The 21,606-nt window shown below is 34.3% G+C and overlaps 3 protein-coding genes across 3 annotated transcripts; 1 reads left to right on the forward strand and 2 right to left on the reverse strand.

Annotated features, from left to right (window-relative positions):
- Positions 1–2,647: 2,647 nt before the first annotated feature.
- LOAG_05129 (hypothetical protein) lies at positions 2,648–4,319 on the reverse strand. The gene is made up of 4 exons (XM_003140666.2): positions 4,123–4,319; positions 3,684–3,781; positions 3,163–3,336; positions 2,648–2,946 (listed from the first exon to the last, which is right to left on the reverse strand). The coding sequence occupies exons 1-4, from the start codon at positions 4,304–4,306 to the stop codon at positions 2,824–2,826; spliced, it is 579 nt and encodes a 192-aa protein (XP_003140714.1). The 5' UTR covers positions 4,307–4,319; the 3' UTR covers positions 2,648–2,823.
- A 1,030-nt stretch (positions 4,320–5,349) lies between these two features.
- On the forward strand, positions 5,350–13,649 carry LOAG_05130 (hypothetical protein; the record flags this gene model as incomplete). Its single annotated transcript, XM_020446775.1, has 23 exons — positions 5,350–5,388; positions 5,751–5,805; positions 6,140–6,336; positions 6,398–6,572; positions 6,864–6,988; positions 7,215–7,406; positions 7,693–7,848; positions 7,984–8,145; positions 8,305–8,394; positions 8,673–8,870; positions 9,012–9,087; positions 9,401–9,576; positions 10,045–10,121; positions 10,424–10,586; positions 11,111–11,195; positions 11,337–11,551; positions 11,693–11,870; positions 11,975–12,138; positions 12,236–12,267; positions 12,423–12,554; positions 12,646–12,817; positions 13,115–13,224; positions 13,517–13,649. 23 exons carry the CDS (start codon positions 5,350–5,352, stop codon positions 13,647–13,649), a joined length of 3,102 nt encoding a protein of 1,033 aa, XP_020302922.1.
- A 1,367-nt stretch (positions 13,650–15,016) lies between these two features.
- Positions 15,017–21,072, reverse strand: LOAG_18706 (hypothetical protein; the record flags this gene model as incomplete). Its single annotated transcript, XM_020451369.1, has 7 exons — positions 15,017–15,236; positions 15,455–15,624; positions 16,265–16,612; positions 17,119–17,252; positions 20,272–20,406; positions 20,586–20,731; positions 20,993–21,072. 7 exons carry the CDS (start codon positions 21,070–21,072, stop codon positions 15,017–15,019), a joined length of 1,233 nt encoding a protein of 410 aa, XP_020304854.1.
- Positions 21,073–21,606: the final 534 nt, after the last annotated feature.

The following is a 21,606-nucleotide window of genomic DNA, read 5'->3' on the forward strand; positions in this document are numbered from 1 at the left end:
GTAAAAGCCTTATCTTATGCACAAATCTTGCATACTGCTTCAGGAAGCTGTACATCTCACAAAATAATTTCCTGTAATTTCCTATTTATCTATAAAACCAATCTTATGCCTGGTATGTAAATTTTTTGTAGCTGTGAGACTATTGTCAATTTCTAATGATTGTTACAAAATTTCTCTTCACACATTTCCTTATATAAACCATAAGAAATTCTAACATCAATTCATTCAATTCTATCGGTCGGCACTCAGCCTCCCACAACACACTCTTCATATTTCTCCCAGTTCATTACGTTACTACTTACAAATTTCGCCCATTGTTATACTGGTATTATTCTGGACATCATTCTATAACTGGAATTATTTTGAACCTGTTTCTATTGTATTTGGTATCCGGACGATAATAAAGGATAAACTGCAGTACGTTTCGAACACATAACAATACCGGTACTCTGTAAGTCATTCCTTTGAAACTTGACTTCTACAATTAACAAAAACAATACCCCTCATCTTTTCACTCTTTTTTGACGACAATGTTCACAATTAACATTTTACACATTAGGCAAGATCAGCTCCTTAATACTTTCAGTATGACGTGAAGCAACGACTACCAATTCACCTTTTCCTCCTCAAACTGCTTCGTCTCCCAAAGAGTATGATTTCCGGTGATTACAAGTCATTACACGATGATTATTCTGACAAGCATCGCCTGAGGAAAACGAAGACCACCAATATTTTTCAAGCTAACCACAATAACAATATTATTTTCCTCAACTTGCCTCCGATGTACTAAGCTACAAATGAAAATATTAAACATTATCAGTCTTTAACGTATACCTCAAGCAACAATAAGTGATAATATTGATTACTGGTACTAGCTAGCAATTTGACCAATTTAGCGAAAAATAAGCTAAATAACTCATTAATTGGAGCAAGATGGAATACACAGACAAGTACTTTCTATATTGCTGGCTACGCAGATTTATACTTCCACTTGTACCAGGAAGGATGGGTATGATTAGTTTGACAAGTAATAAATAACAAAGAAATTGAAACGATTTCATGAGTAGAAGATATAAACAAAAATTGGAAAAGATACGGTCCGAACTGCTTACGAATCGTCGCTGTTGACTTCACAGATGAGCATTTTAATAACAAAAATGAAATTAATTCCTGAATGAACACGCAGTTACATACAAAGAACGAGTACGACACCACTGGGCAACAGTACATAAATTTACCACTTTTTTTCAGCAGTAATCCATTATCACAAGCATCAATCTAAAACGATTTGTTACACTCTCTCAAGTAATTTTCAAGAATTTTTCCAAACTAAATTTTTATGTTTTCCTTGTTTCCATCTAATCCACTCTAATTCGTTGATGTGTAGCAGCGTATTGTTTGTCAAATCGAATCAGAAGCATTCATAAGAAATATTGTTAAACCATGAGATTTTGAACCTATCATACGAACCGTTCCCGCGTTTTTAAAAAGGATATGAACAATTTTCATAACAAAATCGAACTGCCATTCTTCTCCTACTTGGTAATAGCCAATCAATCCTTTTTGAGAAAAGAAAAAGCAGAAACTTGATGCATTTCTTTAAATCTTTCCAGTGGTAAAAACTAACACAAAACCTCATAATAGTATATGTTACCAACAATTTATCCATCTCTTCTCCTTCTAGTATTCCCTAATCAATTTTTGAAAAGTATCAAGAAATTCCTTGTGCCTACAGATATATACACTTCCTCTTCCGAAAAACAGTATTGGACGTCGGAAAGTTGAAAATTTTGTAAAACAATGCTCAGTACATCGAGCATTCGCCTAATAAGAGAATTAAACCGAGGATACGTGTCAGATTTATACTCTTATCCAGCCCGAAAGTTGAAATAAATTTTCAACAACAACAATCGTAACAATTGTTGTTAAATAAAAACGTGATCCATACTAAAAAATGATAAAAAGGAAACCCACTAATTACATGGCAAAGTTATTCTTCAAACCTACCAAACTCCCTCCAGTTATCTACCTTTCAAAATCTTGTTTGACTGACATTTGAAATCTAAAAAGTAGAGAAGTTATTACACATTGGTACAAATAAGAGGCGAAATGAATGTGGTGGAAACCCGGATTTCTATTTTGAATTTCTTCAAGGAAGTACGAGATTGCAGCAAAGTATGCGGAAGGTTTTCTATATTTTGTTCGAAGTACGACTGTGCCCAAGAACCACTGATTTCATTGGATATTGACCATAGCTGAATTTATGCAATCCTACATACTTAAAAAGAACATTCAGTTATTAAATTATTGTCAAGAAACCATGGCTCTTCTAACTTTCACACTATTTTCTACCCATATATTTTTCAAAATTATTCATAGTACAATGGTTGCTATCAGAGCAATGTATTAAGATTAGCAAAGTAAAATGCATTGTTACTGTACATTCAGTACCACAATAGTCTAATCAATATTTCGATGATTCGTATGTTCAGCAATACAGAACGAATGACATGTTAAATTTATAATCTTAAAGCAACCTAAAGCCACTAATCATCCAGAGGAAGCAGTAACTCGTAATCAGCAGACAGTAATTTTTGTTTGCCTCATTAATTCTGAAATATTTACCCATAAATATATCAAACAGATTGTCTAGTGAAAAGTTTGGGGTTTGAATTCAAGAAAAACAGAAGAAAAAAATGAGAAATAGGAATAAAAAAAACCTCGAATAGAACGAAAAGAGAGAGATAAAAGAATCAAAGAATCAGATTTCTCATCAAGAAGCCATCTCGAAAACGGAAAGCCAACAGACCAGACGATCACTGTTCAAACTGAATATAATTTCATTTGCTCCGTGATTTCTGATTTATCATGCAAACCAAACTTTTCTGGCTCTTGCATGATCATTTCGCATATCGACTCCAGTTGTTTTTGCTGTATTAATCGTTCCTGTAAATTTTGAAGGTAAAATTTAAAAACGATTTTTTCTTAAAATTTTTGAATCTCGAAACTATAGTAAAAGAAGAGTCCACCATAATCAGCAAACAACGAGAGAAAACTTTTATTTGCATAAAGACTTCTACGTTTATCTTACGTTCATTTACTGCTCTAGAAATTTTGCAGTTTTTCCGAAATTCTGGAATTCTTGGCACAAATTAAAAGTACCTCTCTTCGTTCTTCCTCAGTCATAGTTTTTTCCATTTTCTTAGTTTTGGCTCGTAACTTCGCTGTTGCTAATTTTCCATATAATTCGTTAAGCGAGGCAACTATTTCATTCGGTTCGTCGTTATGGGAATTATTGCATGTTCTAGACTTGAAGGATTCGGCGCAACATAAAGGCTGGAATGTATTATTTCATGTTCTTGAACAAATACTGTGTTACTCTAAAATTTGAGAATACTAACACATCAAAGAGCGCCAATCAAATTCCAGTAAATATGACGCACTAAATACTATGCCATAATTGCAATATATTTGGAAATAGCAATAAGATTTATGAAAAATTCATCCAAAAAAAGACGTTGTAACTTGGATTTCGCAGTTTCTTTGTCATTCCCAATAGTCCGTAATAAAAAAACAAAAACTCATTTTAGAAAATGACTACCCGACCGCAGTTAATGCCAAGTGATTTTTTTCAGTAACCTAAATTATTACATAAATATGGCAAATTACAATAAAAAGTCTACTTTCTCCGCTGCATCTGTGTTTTTGTCTGTAATTCTCTGCTGAACCTTGCTTAGAACTGAAGAGCAGAACCGACCATTAAGTAGTATGCTATCAAGTTCTGAAATAAACCGTGTTTAAGAACATACTTTCTTTGTAAGTGTTAGGCAGCACATAAATTGAACTGGGAAGGTTCTAACCTTTATTATTCAAAATATAGCTTTAGTTCCCTGGCTTACAAGAGGCCTAATTCGTTGTGGTAGCATTTTCGCCAAGTACCTTATCCCTCGCTACCAATGAAAAACTTTCCACAATTCTGAAATTTATACCACCTCGAGAATCACTGCCTCGAAATTTATCGGTCGTTATCAAACAGTGATGATACTGCACCCAGGATGGGGTGATGTTGAAAAACAAAATTTAAGAAAAAGCAGTGGGACAGAAATATCAAGAGTAGCATACCGTCCCGCCGTACCCGGAACAATCCCCAGAAATACATCGAAATTGCAATAGCACAAAATGCTGTTATGATAACACACATTTCGGGATATTCTTGAAAGAAATCTGCGTAGTTATATGGTGGTAACGAGTGCAAAAAAGTATCTGGATTAGGCAAACTGTCATCATAATCTTCAAATGCATGCATAACCTTCCTGGAAAACTGATCAGATTAAAATGAAAACTAACGAATCACCAGCGTTATTGCAGTAAACGTCATCATCATTAAAAAAATTGCATATTCTTACACTCCCTTGTGCATTTCGGGAATGTTAATCCTCCGTAAAGTAAAAATTCGCAATTAAAAACCGAAGCAGTAACTGTTGCCATGGACGCATAAATAAAAAGTGAAGGAGAGCAGTTGATTTTGATGACGATACGACAACCTCTATCCGTAGTGAAGTAACTATCTTCCATAAGTAACGCATTATACGCTAACATCTCCATCAGATACTTTCTATGCATCCGTAAATTTCCACTTGATTTCGGAAAGTAGCAAGAAGAGCCTGAAGATTTTGACAAAAAAATAGGGGAGTAAAAGGTACGAGATATCACGAGAGACAGTAGTGGCTACCACTCAGAGAGTGCTGAGGGACAGGAAGTGAAATGAAATTTAACGCAGAATGAATCTAAACAAAACAAACCTCGTCGTGCACAATTAAAAGAAAGCAGTGGACTCGCCAAAACCCATGCTATCTTCCATGTCACTAATCGATAACTGCAATCGCCAGACTGCGAAGATGGCAAATTCGAACTTCCCAAACATTATCTGCGTAACGGGATTGTTTAGTTCACATCGACCCAGTTAAGGCGAGACCGTGCGTGACTACAGTTTCTGAGTGACTTTAGTTTGCAAGTATGTATGATGTGCGTGCGTGCGGCCACGCTTTTGACTTGTTCGGCGGGGAAAGAAAAAGGTACCAAGAGTGAATTGGATGATTGTAATGAGGATTATTCGGAGATAAGCCAAAGGTTTTGCATTTACTGTTGCCGTATTTTCGACCAACAGTTAAGACCCGTCGGACTGTATTACCGTTGCTTTCGGAAGAACTAAGCAAGATTTGTTTTCACGTAATTGCCGGCAATTTGAAATTATTTTGAACGATATTTCTGTTTATGTGCTTTCTAGATTACTACGCTTCTATTAGTAAAGCTTATTGTGGGAGAAATTATTTGTGGTTTTTATTACTGATGGATGTTATATGGAAAACTATCGCTAGAAAATATCCGGTATGTCACCAATAAATCGCCTTCACACGTATTTTTTCCTCACTGCAGTATAAGCTTAATGGTTTGATCTACACATTTGTTGGGTAACTCTTCGTCACAACCTCCAGCCACGAGCAGTTGCAGTAGAAATTTCTACTAAACTAACGTTTCAAAAAGTGTATTAACGTAGGGAGAGGTAACGTAAGGGGAGGAGCTAAAGCATAATTTTATGGAAGACAAAGGGAACATGATTGTGCATATGTTGCGTGGTGGAATAATGAACCACGCAACCATATCATCTATTCGAAAGAGAAATGCGGGATCTACTGTATCAAGATATTCCTTCATTATAAATAAACTAAACCGAGGTATTTTAATTCCAGAAATTGCGTTTCGACGATAGGTTCATGTCGGGATGTTTGCATGGGCTTATTCAAGGTAAGATTTAGTTTGATTTTGTATCATTTGATCTTTGTTTCCCTAGACATGAATGTATATTTTACTTTTTTTTACTTGCTTATTGGATATCTAATTTTTAATAGTAGAAGATGATAGAGCATGAAGAGTTGGCTTGCTTTTACATTTTAAATTTTGCAAAAATTGGTTCAAATCAAGTGGTCTAATCAAGTAATATTTATAATAGGTTTTTAGAGTGCTTAATATCACTATAGAGTAAACGATTTCCAAAGAAATTATTAAAATTTTAATTTCGGCATAGAGATTTTAATGTCGGTTTCATCTTTTAGGTCATTCTAATTCACATATTTTTTAGCAGACTTGAGCAAATTTGGTTGTGTTTCGGATGAACTAGCTCTTCAAGTGCGGGCCATTGCTATGGTCTGTGTCCAAGCAGTGTGTAAAACAGATAAAGCACTTTGGCCACCTTCAAGCCTTCACTTAGCTGCCTACTATGATTCTGTGGAGATTCTTGAAATTCTGCTCGAAGTATTCGATTATGAAGAAGCCATGGTAAAATAGTCATATTTTCTAAGTCATTTCGTCCATGATTATTTAATGACAACTTTTCCAGACTTTGGATGGATCACCCGCACAGTTTGCCGCAATGAAAGGACATCTGCGAGCATTGGCTGTACTTTATCGCAATGTCGATATTAGTATTTATTGCTGCATTGGAGGATTTAATGCATACGAATTTCTTAAAAGTTTTGCAAAGCGCGAGGAAAGCGAGAAATTACCCTGCTTATGTAACTTTTCTGTCTAACACAGAAAGGCATGGAAGTTTGATTTGGATGAGGGTGGCACGCTGAGATATTCATAGAAGAAGCTTTCAAATAAACCGAAAAAGCAATTGCAGGTTTTAGCTGTCGAGTTTAGGTGGATAAATACGTGTCATCTTACCAAGTTAATATCAAAATCATCGCACAATTCTGAAGTGATCTGGATGTTATGATTTCTGCATATTTATTTGCCATTTCGATTTATTTTTCATTCCAAACTGCGTTACCGTGAAGGGTTTTATTCACGGTTCTTTATAGCACGAATTTATGCTTGTGGTGACAACAATACTCTGTCTTTGGGTATTATATATGGAAAGCATACCAAATATCCTGTTCCTGTGCAGTTTTTTGATGAGCTCAGCTTTGGAAAAGAAGTTACACAGGTGCTTATACCTTTTTCAGTGTTTTTTCTGTCGAAGATCTTTTGCCAAATTGTATTTATTCAATAACTGATGTGCAGAATTTCTCTTGGCGTTAAATCAGGCTATGTCTTGCATCACAGTGAAGCAAAAAGATAGACCTCGTTCTTTTGAAAACAAGTTGAATTGCCATTTCTCCTTCATTGGTAGAAAAGATTTGCAGCACTTATTAGCTAGTACCAATTTTCAGGTTGCTTTTGGGAAATATCATACCATTTACTTGATTGATGGACAAGCATATTCATGTGGTTTAGGAAGATATGGCAAATTGGGTCATGGAGACGAAAAAGATCAATTGAAAATACGGCGAATAAAATTTTTGGAGCCAGTTGTTTGTGTCTGTGCTGGACTGACACATTCCATCATATGTACTCATGAAAAGGTTATCCTAGTGACAAGTTTTTTATACCACTTTTTTTTTATTAATAGTTGGTCACTTTTCAGTTCCTCTTCTTACCCTCTTCCTTACCGCTCTTCCGAGTTTTTGTTAAGATATGTAAATGTTTACTTCCTTTTTATGAGCAAATTGTATTCGTAAAAAGGCAAGTGTAACAAATGTCTTTGATGAAATGTTATGGCCATTCTTGGTACCGCTTTCAAAGATCTCATTAGGACGGATTCTGCATTCGTCCATAGACACTAAATGTAATCCTACTAATGCTTTTCAGGTTGTAGTATTCGGACTGAACGATAAAGGACAACTAGGGATGGGAACAAAACAGCTTGTTTTAACTCCAACAGTCGCTAAATTTTTTAAAGAACATCCATTTTACATCATTAACTGTTCAACAGCTGAATCATGCTCGGTGATCGTCATGAGTAATGTTTGTTTTCTTCTGTGAATATTGTCTATACTTTCTATGCAATTTTGACTCGGAAAAAAAATTGCATTTGATGGAAGCAATATGCAGGAATTATTGAAATTTAAAATATTCATATGATTGTTTTGCTATTTTCAGTTCGATTTCTACGTCACTGGGACGTCGAATGGTTTTTTATGGCAGAGATATTCAGGCAATACATTTAAACATGTTCGAAATAATTACGCTCACCGAACATCATCTATTTCAGTCACAGATTCATCTGTGGTGCGTATCTACTCTAAGGAGGACTCATCGAAGGTAACTTCTGGCCGGTAAAGAAAAGTAATACCTAATTTTTCGGTGGGTGTTATCAACACTTTATATTCAATACTTTTATATCTGGTGTTATCAACATGTTTTTGTTACCAACGTTTTGTGTTATTAGCGGTGTTTGAGAGCCTTGTCTTTACCTTTTAGATAACGATCAATGTTGATAGTAAAAACTATTACATCACTAGTTCTATACATATTACTCGATGCGTTGGAATTTATTATACCCCAAAGTTGGTATGCTTTTTTTTTCACTTATTTTCGCAGTCTTCATTTTCCTCTTGTACTTCATCGAAATGTTAAAAATCCGAACATAACAGTTCCGATTTTATTGCATAATAACGAAGTTGTTCTAAAACTAGGTGATTATCAGGCATCCATTTCGCCGCCCAAATGTGAATACCTTAAAACTGCATTGTCTTTCATGCTTGTCTAAAACGTTTCAAAACTAAAGCGTTAGAAATTTAACCTCACACTGTAAATCATAACTCTTCTTCAGTTGGTTCTTATTGTAGGGTGCTGTATTTTTTGGTTTCAAGTATTTTTATGAAAACCGTCATCATGCGATAACATCAGGAATATTCATATTCGATTCAGAATGTCATAGTCTACTTCGACCCGTATACTTCTATAGCACTTTAATGAAAAGAAGCATAATTGAGGTGGCAAGTGCAGATGTTACTCGAGATGGACAGATAATTATTGTTGACTACGTAGGTTTTCGCACTCATATCAAAAGACCGGAAAAAAAAATCTGCAGCAAAATTTGTTTCGAGAACTCTACTATTAGAAGTCTGCAGAGGTTTAAAATATTAATATCATAATTTCTCTGATTTTGAATTACTGCTTTTAAGATGGGCGATGTTTACGAGGGAAATTTGGCAAATTATACGCTTTGTTCGGACGCATATTTCTGCAACAGTGACGGCGGTATGCGTTTTAATAGTTTTGGCGTAATTAGGCAGTTTAAGTATTTTCGAGAAACTAGTAGAAAGACGAAGTATAAGAACTCTTGTCTTGGAGTTCTGGTCGGAAAGTAAACCAATCAAATAGAGCTCGTCACTGGTGCCTAAGTTTTTGTTATCATTGTGCAATCGAAACACTAATCGAAAACATTGGAAATCCTATTCTTCCATCATCCCTATTTTTACGCTATATCATTCCTACTTTATGCACCGTTTTTTTTTCTTTTTTTTTTTAATTATTTTGATCGTGGAAATACTATAAGTGGTTGCATTTCTAGCTTGTTTGTGGACAACTAATGATCACATGGTAAAGGTACAGGTAAATCGATTGCGTGGGATTTTGCGTGCAAAAAGTGCTTTTATAACACCGGATGGAAGAAACAAAGTATTAAATCTGCTGGAGATCGATCCACGATCAGTTCTTCATTATACGGAAGATGTATCTGAAGTAGAAGTTAGTTAAATGTTTCTGGTTTTTTGTTTCTGGGAATTAATCATACATGGAGTAGGTTCTCTATATTCTCTGAATATGCGGATCAATCTTGAGAATTCGTCGAGGCAGTTTTCAGCAGTAAAATTATGATGAGCCAGATTTGTTTACTATCATCCTCACTGCAATGCTTACACTAATTGTGGTGGACGTATTGTCATTGGTTATGATTGATTATGATTGGTAGACTTTTTGAAATGGTAAATGCTATCAATTTTTAACATGATTATTTAATAACTGTCAAAACATTAATTGTAATTTCGCCAAATATTTATTTTAAAGTGGGAATGAAGGAAGCTTTTAATGGAGTCTTGTTAGATCTTCCGTCAGAATTATGGTGGAATGTAACTACCGTCTATATCGGTACGCCTTTCTCATGGTGAGAACTGTAGAGTTGTTAGAATGGTAAATTTGAATTAAATATTCTTGCAGCTTCCAAGTTTCAATACAGCTGTAGTCATATGTGTGGATGAAAACGGTGATGAATTGGGACGCTATGAAACTTCTTTGTAGGTTTTCATTATTTCATCTTGTTTCATTGAGTTTCGACTTTTTTCAAAACCATTTTATTTATAACACAGGAATTACTTCCCAAGGCTACATCAGCACGTGACTGTTAAAATTCACAGCTATCGATATTTTATCTCCTACTTGCTCATGTTTATTGGTACAGTACATTCAAACTAGTAGTCAGCAATGAGTTTCAGATGATGCAGTTCAGCTACGTATGGAAGAAAATTGCTTGACATCGTGAAATTTAGGATTTAAATGTTCATGAATCAGTCAAATATAGCTCATTTCATCATTTTAGGGAAATGCTTAAACATGAGAGCGATGTCTGCTTATCATATTTCGAAAGGTGGGCAGGGGATCAAAAGAATGAAATTCGAATTACGGCGAAGCCGGAGATGCTTGAGATGTTCCTGTCTTTTTGTTGCGACCATTGTTTACGTCCAAATTTGAGCATGCAAGAAGTGAGCAAGTATAAGATTTTCCAGCTCCTATCACTGCCTTCTTGAAATTTGACTGCTCAACATAGTTATGGCGAAACAGCTGTAGAGAAACTTAGTGAGTAATACCTATCTGAAAGTTCATTTAGACTAAAAAGGTGCTATCATGTTCATTAGTTGCCTAAATTCGCTTGAAATAAGCCGTTAACAACTTTAAATTGTGATATAATAAGTCATCGTGCAACTCAGCCCAGAACTGGGAGATTCGAAAAAGTTGTAACAACTCGTAACTCACATTCCGGTATGCTTGCTGCTTTGTTGAAGTGGGTATAAACGGTTTAATGTCGGTTTACAACTAGCTGGCTTTTTTTCTCTGCCCTCTCCCTTGCCTTCACAGTAAAAACATTTGCTAAGCAACTTATTCATACGCTAGGCCAGATATCTCAAACCACATTACTCCTAATCATGCATTGGTTGTCTACGATGACAATGTGATTATGGAATTTTTTTTTTGTGGAGATTTTTTTTTTCCTTTATAATTATTGCAGTTAATAGAGTTATTAATATTTGCGGACAAGCTGATATGCAAAGGCTTCTCGAATGCAATCACAAAAGAATTGTTCAGACCACCATGTAAGCCCAGATTACATTTTACTGCATTATGATAAGATTTCGAAAGTGTCTATGAGTGAATAACTGTGTATTTTAATATATTTGAAAAATTAGTACAGAATCGCACGTGCACGTTTTTGCCGACAAAATTGACACTTGCAGTTGAAATATCGAATTTGCGGGAGCTTTTTGCTTTGGCTCGTTATCTGTCATCTATGGAACTGTATAAAAGTTTGAGTGAACTTTGCGCAGCAATATTTCCAACAATTCTGGAAAATGGATTTGTTAATGAATTATCGCTCGATGAAATTGCATATATTGAAGACGCTTTTCGCTCATATGCTTTGAAAAATATAGTCCAGACGATGGATAAATTTGTAATCATTTCGACTTTTTTGAATTTATAATCGTAATCGTTTTTTAAATTTGTAATCGTTTCAAATTTGCCAACACGATGTTCAGTAAAGACGAATCCAATCTTTTTTTGAAATTTATTTCAATGCATGATGATTTTTTAGGAATCAAAGATAAAAAGACTGGTGATTCCAAAACAAACTGTCGAGAATATCATCATGGATGTAATGACAGTTGTAAAAGAACCGATGAATATTAAGAAATTGATAGATTTCTGCAAGACTATAAAGAATGATTCACTTCCGAAGAAAAAACGCAAAAATATGGGATCATCAGGGAGTGGTATTTTCATTATTTTTGCTCAGTTGCAATGAGTTTTGTCGATATAGTTTCAATTTAGATAAGTGTCGAGAATGTTTATCTTGTTATTCTTGTCGCATTTTCAGCAACGGTCGATCTGCAGACAATGAGAAACTATGGGTCGCGGAGGGATTTCTCTACTAACAAGAAAAATGATGTTGATTGCGTTAAGATGGCAGATTTCCTCAGCAAGGCTGCATTTAAACCCATGGACGTCAAGAAAAAGCATCCTTCGCTATCAAACATCCAGGTTTTTGCTCATATATCTATGGAATTTGTCGTTTTCCGTTATTTTTTGAAATGTTAGAAGCATTTTTTGCACTAAATAATTATATCTATATTTATAGATTGCAACTGCGACAAATGAATTTTGTGAAAAGTAGGTTAATCCATATTAAACTATTAACTTCAAATATATCTATGCCACTACCAAGAAAAGTTAGCTGACACTTATTTTTTCTACATAAATTTCAGCTCAGTTATTTTCAAATATTTTTGCTTGCTTGGAACTGCAGTTTGGGAAACTGTTTGCAGGAACGTTGAGTCGGAAGGAAGGATACACATGTCAACTTCGTCACCAAAAAATATAGGAATTGATAGCGTCAGTTTCAACGAAAAAGCCCATTTGTCAAATGTTCATAAAGAAGGAACATTGAAGCGAGACTGGTGTGTTTGAACTAATTTAAATCTTCAGAAAAAAACTGTGATCCCTGCTTTCGTTTAAAGAGCAGTTTATTTTTCTCATTCGTTGTTTTAGTAGTACTCCTAAAACGCATCTGCTTGCTTCTCTTTCGGATACTGCGGCTGGGGGAGAAGAAAAAACTGATAAAATAAAGCATGAAGAAAAGAAGGATCATCGTATTTCACTATGCAATACATCAGAAAATACATGTGGACCTCAGCGAGGAACTTCGAATTCTTGGCATCTGGTATCTTATTTTTAGCGATATTTGAAAACATCCCAAAATATTAAGAATTTAAATGTAAATTTTCCAACTTTTCAACTGCTTTAGCTTCTGAAGGAGATAAAAATTAGGATTTTTCAGTTTTTAGTTGAAATTTTTCAGTTTTCAAGCTGATTAAATTGCCTACATATGAATAACTTTCTATTAATATTCGAGAATTGTCCTTCTAATCATTTATAAATATATTTAAGTTGAGGTGACCTCAGTTTTTAGGGAAAGTACGTCTCTAGAACATATTCATAAACTCTCCATTTCTTTCAGGATGACTCTGTGACATGTGGGAATTCATTTGCACAAATAATGGAAGATGAGCAGGCTCGGCAATTAGAAACAATGCGACAGACATGCTTTCGTCTTTCCGATATAAACATGTGAGCATTTCATTTGTTTTGATTTAATGAAACAAACTCTCATTCTAATATGATTGGTTACGATGTTGAACTTTTCTAGAATTGGCTTAATAACAGTTGAAATAACGCTAAGACAAAGATAGTGTGCTTCTTTTTTTAAGAGTTGTAGAGCGGAATTATTTTACGTCGTGGTAAAAACGGTCTCAGTGATTTGATGCTCATGTGAAATTATCTCCTTGCTATGAGATTAGACAGTCCTCTCAGCATTCATTTTAATATATTTCGTGAAATTTAATTTTTTTCTGAATTTCAGGGAAGAGCAAGCAATGACTGAGTTAGCGGCGCAGTACGAAGACGAAGCTGCGATGCAAGGTGTTTCAATCACGGTTTGTACAGAACGTGATGTTGAAGAAGTAAATGATCCGCTCTGGGCTGCAAGGTCGTGATTCTTTCCTAGTTCATCAGCCAATTCAACTTGATTTTATAGGTCTTGTTAGATGTTTGCCATAGTTCACCTTGTTCCTTTTATACTCTACATAATTGTTGATTTGTTCTCTCACCATTCCTATTGCTGCCACTAATGAGAAAGTGCAAAGAATGAATGATCTGTGCTTTAGTTCACAAGAAAATGCATTTTTTTTTTCAAATTCAGTTCAGTTCTGTCTATTAACGACTCATCTCACTGTTTTTGTCTATAGTAATTTTGTTTAACAATTATTAGTAATTTCGAAACTGGTTTATTGAGTTGGTAATTAGTTCAACTTTTTTCTATTTTCTAAAAGTTTCGGATTTATACTTCTGGTCTTTTAGTTAAAACGAAAACCATTATCAAAGTCAGTAAGAAGTTGAATCGAGGATAGTGAGGAACGGATAGTGGAGTCAAGGATAACTGAATCTAGAATAGTGGAGAAAATTGAGTGTGACTGTTGCTAATCGTTTTTCTGCCTTTCGTTCATTATTTTTAATTCTCAAGTCCCGACTTGGGACATTCATGGTAATAAATAATAATACTTGAGGAGTTATTTAATTCTAGAGACATTCAATTCCTTACCTTAATTATATGCTTAATTCAATCAATTTCCTTTTTTCGAGTTTCTGGTTTGTGACCTGAATATAAGTTACCGTGAAGTACTTTTTTGGGCTTCTCTTTAATTGTGTGATATAACTTATTTTGGTTAAGGAGGGGTTTCTTCCATTCTTCATTACTTGATTTTTGATTTGCCCTTTTTATTAGTGAAGTGTTTGTTTTTTTTTTTTGCATTTTTTTTTTTGACGAATATAATGATAAGATGTTTTTATGCCGAACATCGAAATTTTGTTATAGTTCGGTACCCAGTTATGTGAAATGAATGACAAGGAAAGTGAAGTGACAGAGCAATGATAGCGTTTGAGTCGCAATGTTATTTTTATTTTTTGTGTTTCGTTGAAAAGAATGCTTACATGAATTCGATCACATAAATAACAACTGAGAATCAGAAAAACATAAAACTAATGGGAAAGTTTTTCCAAAACTGAATTGGTGTCGCCAAAATAATGAGATAAAAAAACAGTTTTCCATTAATCAACTAGTTTCTGGGAAGCAATTCAACAATGTTTTGTTGTTCTGCAGCGGTGCTTTCTGAGCTGGTACCTATCTCTTTAGGCATGTGCTTAAAAGTGCTGCTTGAGACATAGCTGGTGCATGATTTCTTACACATAATTATTTGGACTTGGCTGCGGAAAGAGCTGTAGAATAAACGATAAGCAGTACGATTTCAGGAATCTGGGAGGAAACTAGTCATTACCTGCGTCACTGTCTTAGAGTAGTGTCATCTCATGTCAATTGTGCATTTGGGCCAGCAATACCGGTGCCAGCATTGCCATAAGTGCTATGGAATAGTTTCGCCGCAGCCGCTGCACTTTCTGCACTACTGAAATTGATTGCTTGTGGTGATGCTGTTGTGGATGCTGGTGTTGACTTTGAATTTGCATGAAATAGGATTGCCGGATGTAATAGTGACGGAGCGATGTTTGTCAGAGGCGCTATCGGCAAGCTAAAATATATTTGACGTTTGTATTATGTAAAGACGTACTTTGGGAAAATGTACAACTTGTAACTTAAGGGAGGGAGGAAGTTCAGAATAAAACGAGTAATAATTACGTCGAACGTTCAGAAAAGGGAATATTCGATACTAATAAATTTATTTGCAATAAGGAAGAAAAAAAACTGTGATGAGACTACCAGAAATTGATTCAAGAAAATTAATTAAACCTATTTGTGACTGCAATATTTCCGGAAAAACGTTCTGATGTATCACTAATGTGCTGCATATTTGAAGCAAAAATGTGTGATCGGTGAATATTCATCGCGCTTGAACTGTCAACGTCACTTGCTGCTTGACGTTTCCACTTATTTCGCCTGTTTTGAAACCAGATTTTCACCTACAACACACTATTGCTATAGTAATATACAAAGTATAGAATGCATAACGTACGGAATAATATCTATGTACTTAAGTTCTCCTAAGTTATGACAATATCGTAATTAAATTGAAACCATTTGAATCATAATTACATCAATGATAACAAGTTGTCGTAATGTGCTGATAATGCAATGCAGATTGCGTGTGATCATTACTTATTACTTATCAAAAAATCCAGTGATGAGCAATATCGAGCAGATAATACGCTAGTCTTTTCTTGATGTTGTGCACTTGAAGGTGCAAAGTTTGGATCCTCGGTGTCTAAATTTCATCTTTGAGGATTTCTTGAAACGAGTCTTGAAATATCACTAGAGGAGGAAATAAACTGTGTAATGGATGAGAAATATTGGGATGATCACAATAGGTGTATTAATAGTGTTACTTAATTTGTAATCTATTCTGTAGGAAATGTAACAATCCAAGAAATTCGGCAATGATAAGAAATTCATACCATCCAAATTTTCGAAAAAATGAAACAGTGAAATTACAGCTTCGTCTTCCGTTTTTTATCAGGAAAGAAAAGAATTTTGAATTTCCTACAATAGACAAATCCTGTAAGCTGATTTTGGGACTTTCAGTGATTATTAGATTTTAGTTACCTGCGTTTCGCTAAGGTGTAAAGTCGAGGCCAAATATGCACGTTCTTGACTGGACAAATATCGCTTCATATCGAAAGTCATTTCCAGTCGGGACACCTGTTGACGACTGAAAACCGTTCGAGTTTTTTTCTTACGGGGGATGGTAGATCCAGATAACAAAATGGTACTTTCATCGTCACTTGCACGTATTGCAATATCGTCATCATCATCATCAACATCATCATCATCATCATCATCAACATCATCATCATCACCATCATCATCATCATCATTATCATCGTCACAGTCACTACCTATTTCGCCGACTGCATCGATCATTGCTTTCGAATTATTTGTTACATTCGATTGCTGTTTCGAAATATGAAAAAGCGAAGATGAGATTAAAACCAACACACGCAAAGATGAAAAATGAAAGCATCCTAAGTTCTAAATCCTATTGAAATTATCATTCTAGAGCAGTCCGAATACTCTTTATTCGAACTCCGTTTAAGATAAAACAGTTTGTGAGTATCCATCAATTATTTTGAAGGAAAAAAATTTACTACGAACGATTTTTTGACTATGGTTTTTCGTTTCTAAAACATTTTTTACCAGTTCCTGCCAGGATCCTATCTCTGTAAAATGTAATGTATTTATTAAAAGTATTCTTTGTACCTCACCTATTTTCAGAATCAAACAACATGTTGAAACCACTGGATAAGATCTAGCGGAAATTTCCATACTAAAAAATCTCAAATTTTCCAAAAGCTTAAATAGAATAGCCAGCAAAATTTCGAAAAGTTTTAAATTACTTAGGACTAGTGTTCGAGAATGTAAAACCGTGCTGCAGTTTTTAAATTCAAAGATTAGCGTACCAGGCGAGTTTCTGGTGAACATTCTGTAACACTGATGTCTTCTGGAATTACCTGAATTGTTTCATATTGTAGGTTTTTGCTCCGCTGCGAATAAGCAGATACTAACTGGAAGAGATCCTTCGTGGAAGTTGATACTAAAACTGCTCGTATAATAACACTTTTGGATTAATAATGCAAACATTAACAGCGAATAGCATGTTGCATAATCAAATTAAAGATAAATAACAACCCTTTTCACTTTTAAATCTCTCCTCTCAGTGAACGGCTGAAACTTCGGGCTTCAGTAGTGGATTCGAGAAGGAATAGGCGAAGTTAAAAGCTATACCAAAAGAATTTGCACAATCTTAAATGTGTTCTTCGTTTCAATAATACTGCTAGCGGAAATGAATTCTATGGAAGCGAATTGCTTGCTAATAAGACGTTTACCGCAAAATTTCCATTGTGGCTGCATCTCAACTTTACACCTTTAATAAATTTTAATAGTAACTCTCTCTTCCCATGATAATTATTGATTTGGAACATTGAAATTTTGGTTAGTTTATGAGGTACGGTTGGAGGCTGTGCTCATAATGCAGCTTGCTTTAATGATCTTTAACGCCATCCGCTACGGAAGGATGCCAACTTGAGAATATCCCGAAACATTCAACAAACGACGTTAAGGGATCATTTCGAATCTATTGAAAGGATTAACTATGAACCTAAATGACCTTAATTTGCATAATAAGGCAATATGAGAGTTTAAAAGAAGTAAAAGAATCAAGGATAAGAGGAATTATTGTCCATGCTCTGATGAACATGAATGCTCCATTTTCTCAAAATATTGCAAATGAATGATCCAAAACTGAACACTTTATTACATTGCTTTTATTCTTTTTGTTAGTACCAAAATCATTTCTAATTTCTACAGACAATATAACGAAATTTTGGTTTCTGCAGGTAATTCAGAACAGACGTTTGTGAGCAGCTTCCAAAGAGAGTTATTTGAAGTTGCAAAAAATGCAGGAGATTTCTCTTTTTAGGAGAATTACTTGTGTTAATAGAAATTAGTCATTTGCTTGCTATAAGTCTCATCATTATTATATTACTGTTGTGTACTAAAAATTAATTCTTTTTTGAATTCAATGGAAGTAATTTTGAAAGAATACGGTAATTCCGTAGGCGATATGCAACAAATCTCCGCTCACAAACTCATAAATATTTTAAAACGATTGTGAAATGAAAATTATGAAAGTCTTTTGTTTAAAAGTCAGAAATGAAGTGGACAATTAGTACAATGTTAGAAAAAGAGCGGTATATTGAGAATGCAATAAATTTAAGAGTAATGCAGTGAATTTAATGTCTCCACGCATCATTAACGAATACAAACATGGTTCACATCTGTGTAACACATTTTCAAGTCAGTGATAACTTCCCACCATTGAAATGCTATGATTTGATGTCTCACTTCAAATTTTAATAATTCTAAATACTATTGAAAGTAGCTTGCATAAATCTGAGTATCATTATCAAAATTTCACAACTTGAAAGAAATTTATTTTTGAATAATATGTAGGAAATAATCGAAAGTCCAATTGTCTAGTGGTCATTGAACTAATAATATTTCTTGGAATTACAGTAATGTATTTGACCGGTAATTATCTGATTACTGGGAGTAATCCGTCGTCAAAGATGGCTCACTTCTTAATAAAGGAGGGAGGCTCATCGCAGCATCGATCACAATATCCCGCTTCTTACTGTGTTCAGCCAAGCAAAAAAGAAAGGAAACAATATTCAAATTAATTGTGGCAAGCTAATTAGTAATGAGCGTGCAATGAAAGCAATCTATTTAATAAATATACTTCCATTTTTTGTAATAATAAAACCTTGAAAGACTGCTGACAATAAGAGTTAAGTTTATTAATCTAAAAACAGCAGTGCATTAGTTTTCATACAAGACAAACTAAATAATATTTGAATTAAATCAAGGATTTTAATTTACATTTAAGGATTTGCACTTTTTTTTTCTAATTTTAGATCATGGATGAAAAATCTTATGATATAAATTAACCAATTTAATGAAATCGGTAAATCGAAGAAAGCAATGTCATTTTGAAATGATTTTCACAAATAGATTCAATAAGAAAGTAAAAGCAGGATAACAAAAACGTTAGGTAATTTTGGTTTCAGAAGAAAGCGACTCTAAACGGAGTAGTTAGTCAGAGAAAAAGGTGATAAGTAATTAATTTAAAATGAGCAAAATCACTTGACCTAAAACTTTGAAAATTGATTTCGCAGCATAACAAATTCTCGGTCGAACAAAAAGAAGCACGACGCAAGAAAATGGCCAGTGAATTAATTAGGTGATGAGCAACGGCAAAAAGTAAGAGAGAAAAAAACTGTATGAGAGGACCAGGAAGTTAATTTGTCGGCCTAATGTTTCGCAAAAATAATATGATTTCTTCGAAAACATAAACATAAGAAGTCAAGAGATAAGGAGATAACAATCTGACTATTATAATTATTGTCATTTATTTGACACATGTTTTTCTACTTGTCTACTACATATGTTCAGATATTTGTTATGAATGCCTGAATGGCTGATCATGTTGTAATGAAATCATCTCGAAAATTATCCGAATGAGTGGAGTTACCATGTCCTTTGTGAAATACCGACCTATTTCGTTCAGACTCATATGGCACGATGTTCAGGTTCCCTCCTTGTCTGACTTAAATGTTTTCCTGCCATTTTCATTGTTCCCTGTATTCATACTTGCGGCAACGGGAAAAGGAATAGGAGAAAAAGAGGTGGAGCGGCGGCTTTCCGGTTAGAAAGATATACTTCAAAGAAAGACCTTAAAATAATTGGATAAAAATGATGGTCTTCGACTAACCGTATTCTTAAATTCTCAGGAATCAGAAAGGTAATATGAGATGTTTATTCCACCATAGTGGAGCTATAGAAAAGGTGAGGAAAGGTTACTATGAAATGATATTTTTTATTACAGGTTTCCTCGTTCTGTTAGAATCATTCTTTTTGTAAGCATTCTAATAGCCCTCCTTTACAATAATTTGATCCATTTTACATATATATTGAATTTTAATTGTGCACTGATTTTATCGATCGGAAAAAGTGAAAAACTGAAAAACTTTCAACAAAATGTAAAAGTAACTTACTTATTTCATGAACTTTCTTTGCCTGTTTTTTGTCATTACTATGCGGCAAATTTAGTTGTTGAGCAATTGAGGGACGAACTGTGGACCACCAAGGTTGAAACCATGGATTATGGTATGTTGACTGTTGTAGGATATCTTTAAATTTTCCATTTATTTTTATTGGAATTTCAAGATTTCCGTACACATACACTTCTTCTGCCTGTTTGAGAGAAGGATGAGAAATCACTACTTAAAGTGGTGGCTAATTTCATCAGAAAATTGAATTCTTTACTGATTGAATAAGTTATAATTGCATAATTATAATTTAAAGTTACCGGCGTGAAGATATCGTGGTAAATGAGGACCAATATATGGTGCTGCTTCATCACAAATGTTCACTGCTGCAGGAAGCGAAATCGAATCAATTCCTGTTTCTGTAGCAGAAGTGATGATACAAGATTTCGAGACCACCCTTTCTATCCTGAATATTTAAAATTGTATTGGTAGGTTAAACCGATTAAATACTGAGAATTTTCTGTAATTGCACTGAGGCATATTGAAGGAAACTGAAATGTTAACAAATTTGGTGCTATTATCAAAAAATTTTCAGGTTGTCACACATTGCTGAAATGATAAGATTGATTTTGAATATTTTCAAAGTAACATTCATAGCGCTCGAAAAACATTTATAGATATACATAAAGTTATTAAAGGAAGACATAGTTCCAACTTCCCTAATAACTTAAGCCATATAGATATTAATATGTGTTCAATATTTCTTATACGCAAAATGCTGCAAATGATGCAGTGAAAATGCGTCATTATTATAATTATCATTATTGTGGATGAAGCGATAACGAGCACACATACATGGAGTTCCCATTTAATGCTCCCAAGTATTGCTTTATTGGAATACGCGTTGTTAGCAACTAGCTCAAATTTACAAATGAGAATTGACAGGTCAATTTACCATTAATTAAAGACCATGAATTATTGTAGAGAAATTTCTTTTTATTATCTTACCTAATTCGAACTTTTCCACTTTTTTCCTGCTATAATATAGAGTGAGATATGTTTGTCAAATTGAGGACTTCAACTGTTATAACGTAATAAATTAAGGATAAACAAAATTTCACTAGTCAGCAATCAAATGAATTTTTTCGAGAAAATATTGGTTGATGAAACGGAATATCTTTTGTTTTTATTTTTGCTACATTTTTCGCGCATATAGGTAAATATTTAATTTACTTGCTGGTACGGCTTGTGGAATGCTTATCGCTCAATATATCCGAGATGGAAAACCGGCATCGATTCCTTTCGCTCCTTCTAACGGATTATTCTTTCTCACCCGATGAT

The sequence above is a fragment of the Loa loa genome (assembly GCF_000183805.2).
Source record: "Loa loa unplaced genomic scaffold supercont3.456, whole genome shotgun sequence".
NCBI classification, from domain to species: Eukaryota; Metazoa; Nematoda; class Chromadorea; order Rhabditida; family Onchocercidae; genus Loa; species Loa loa.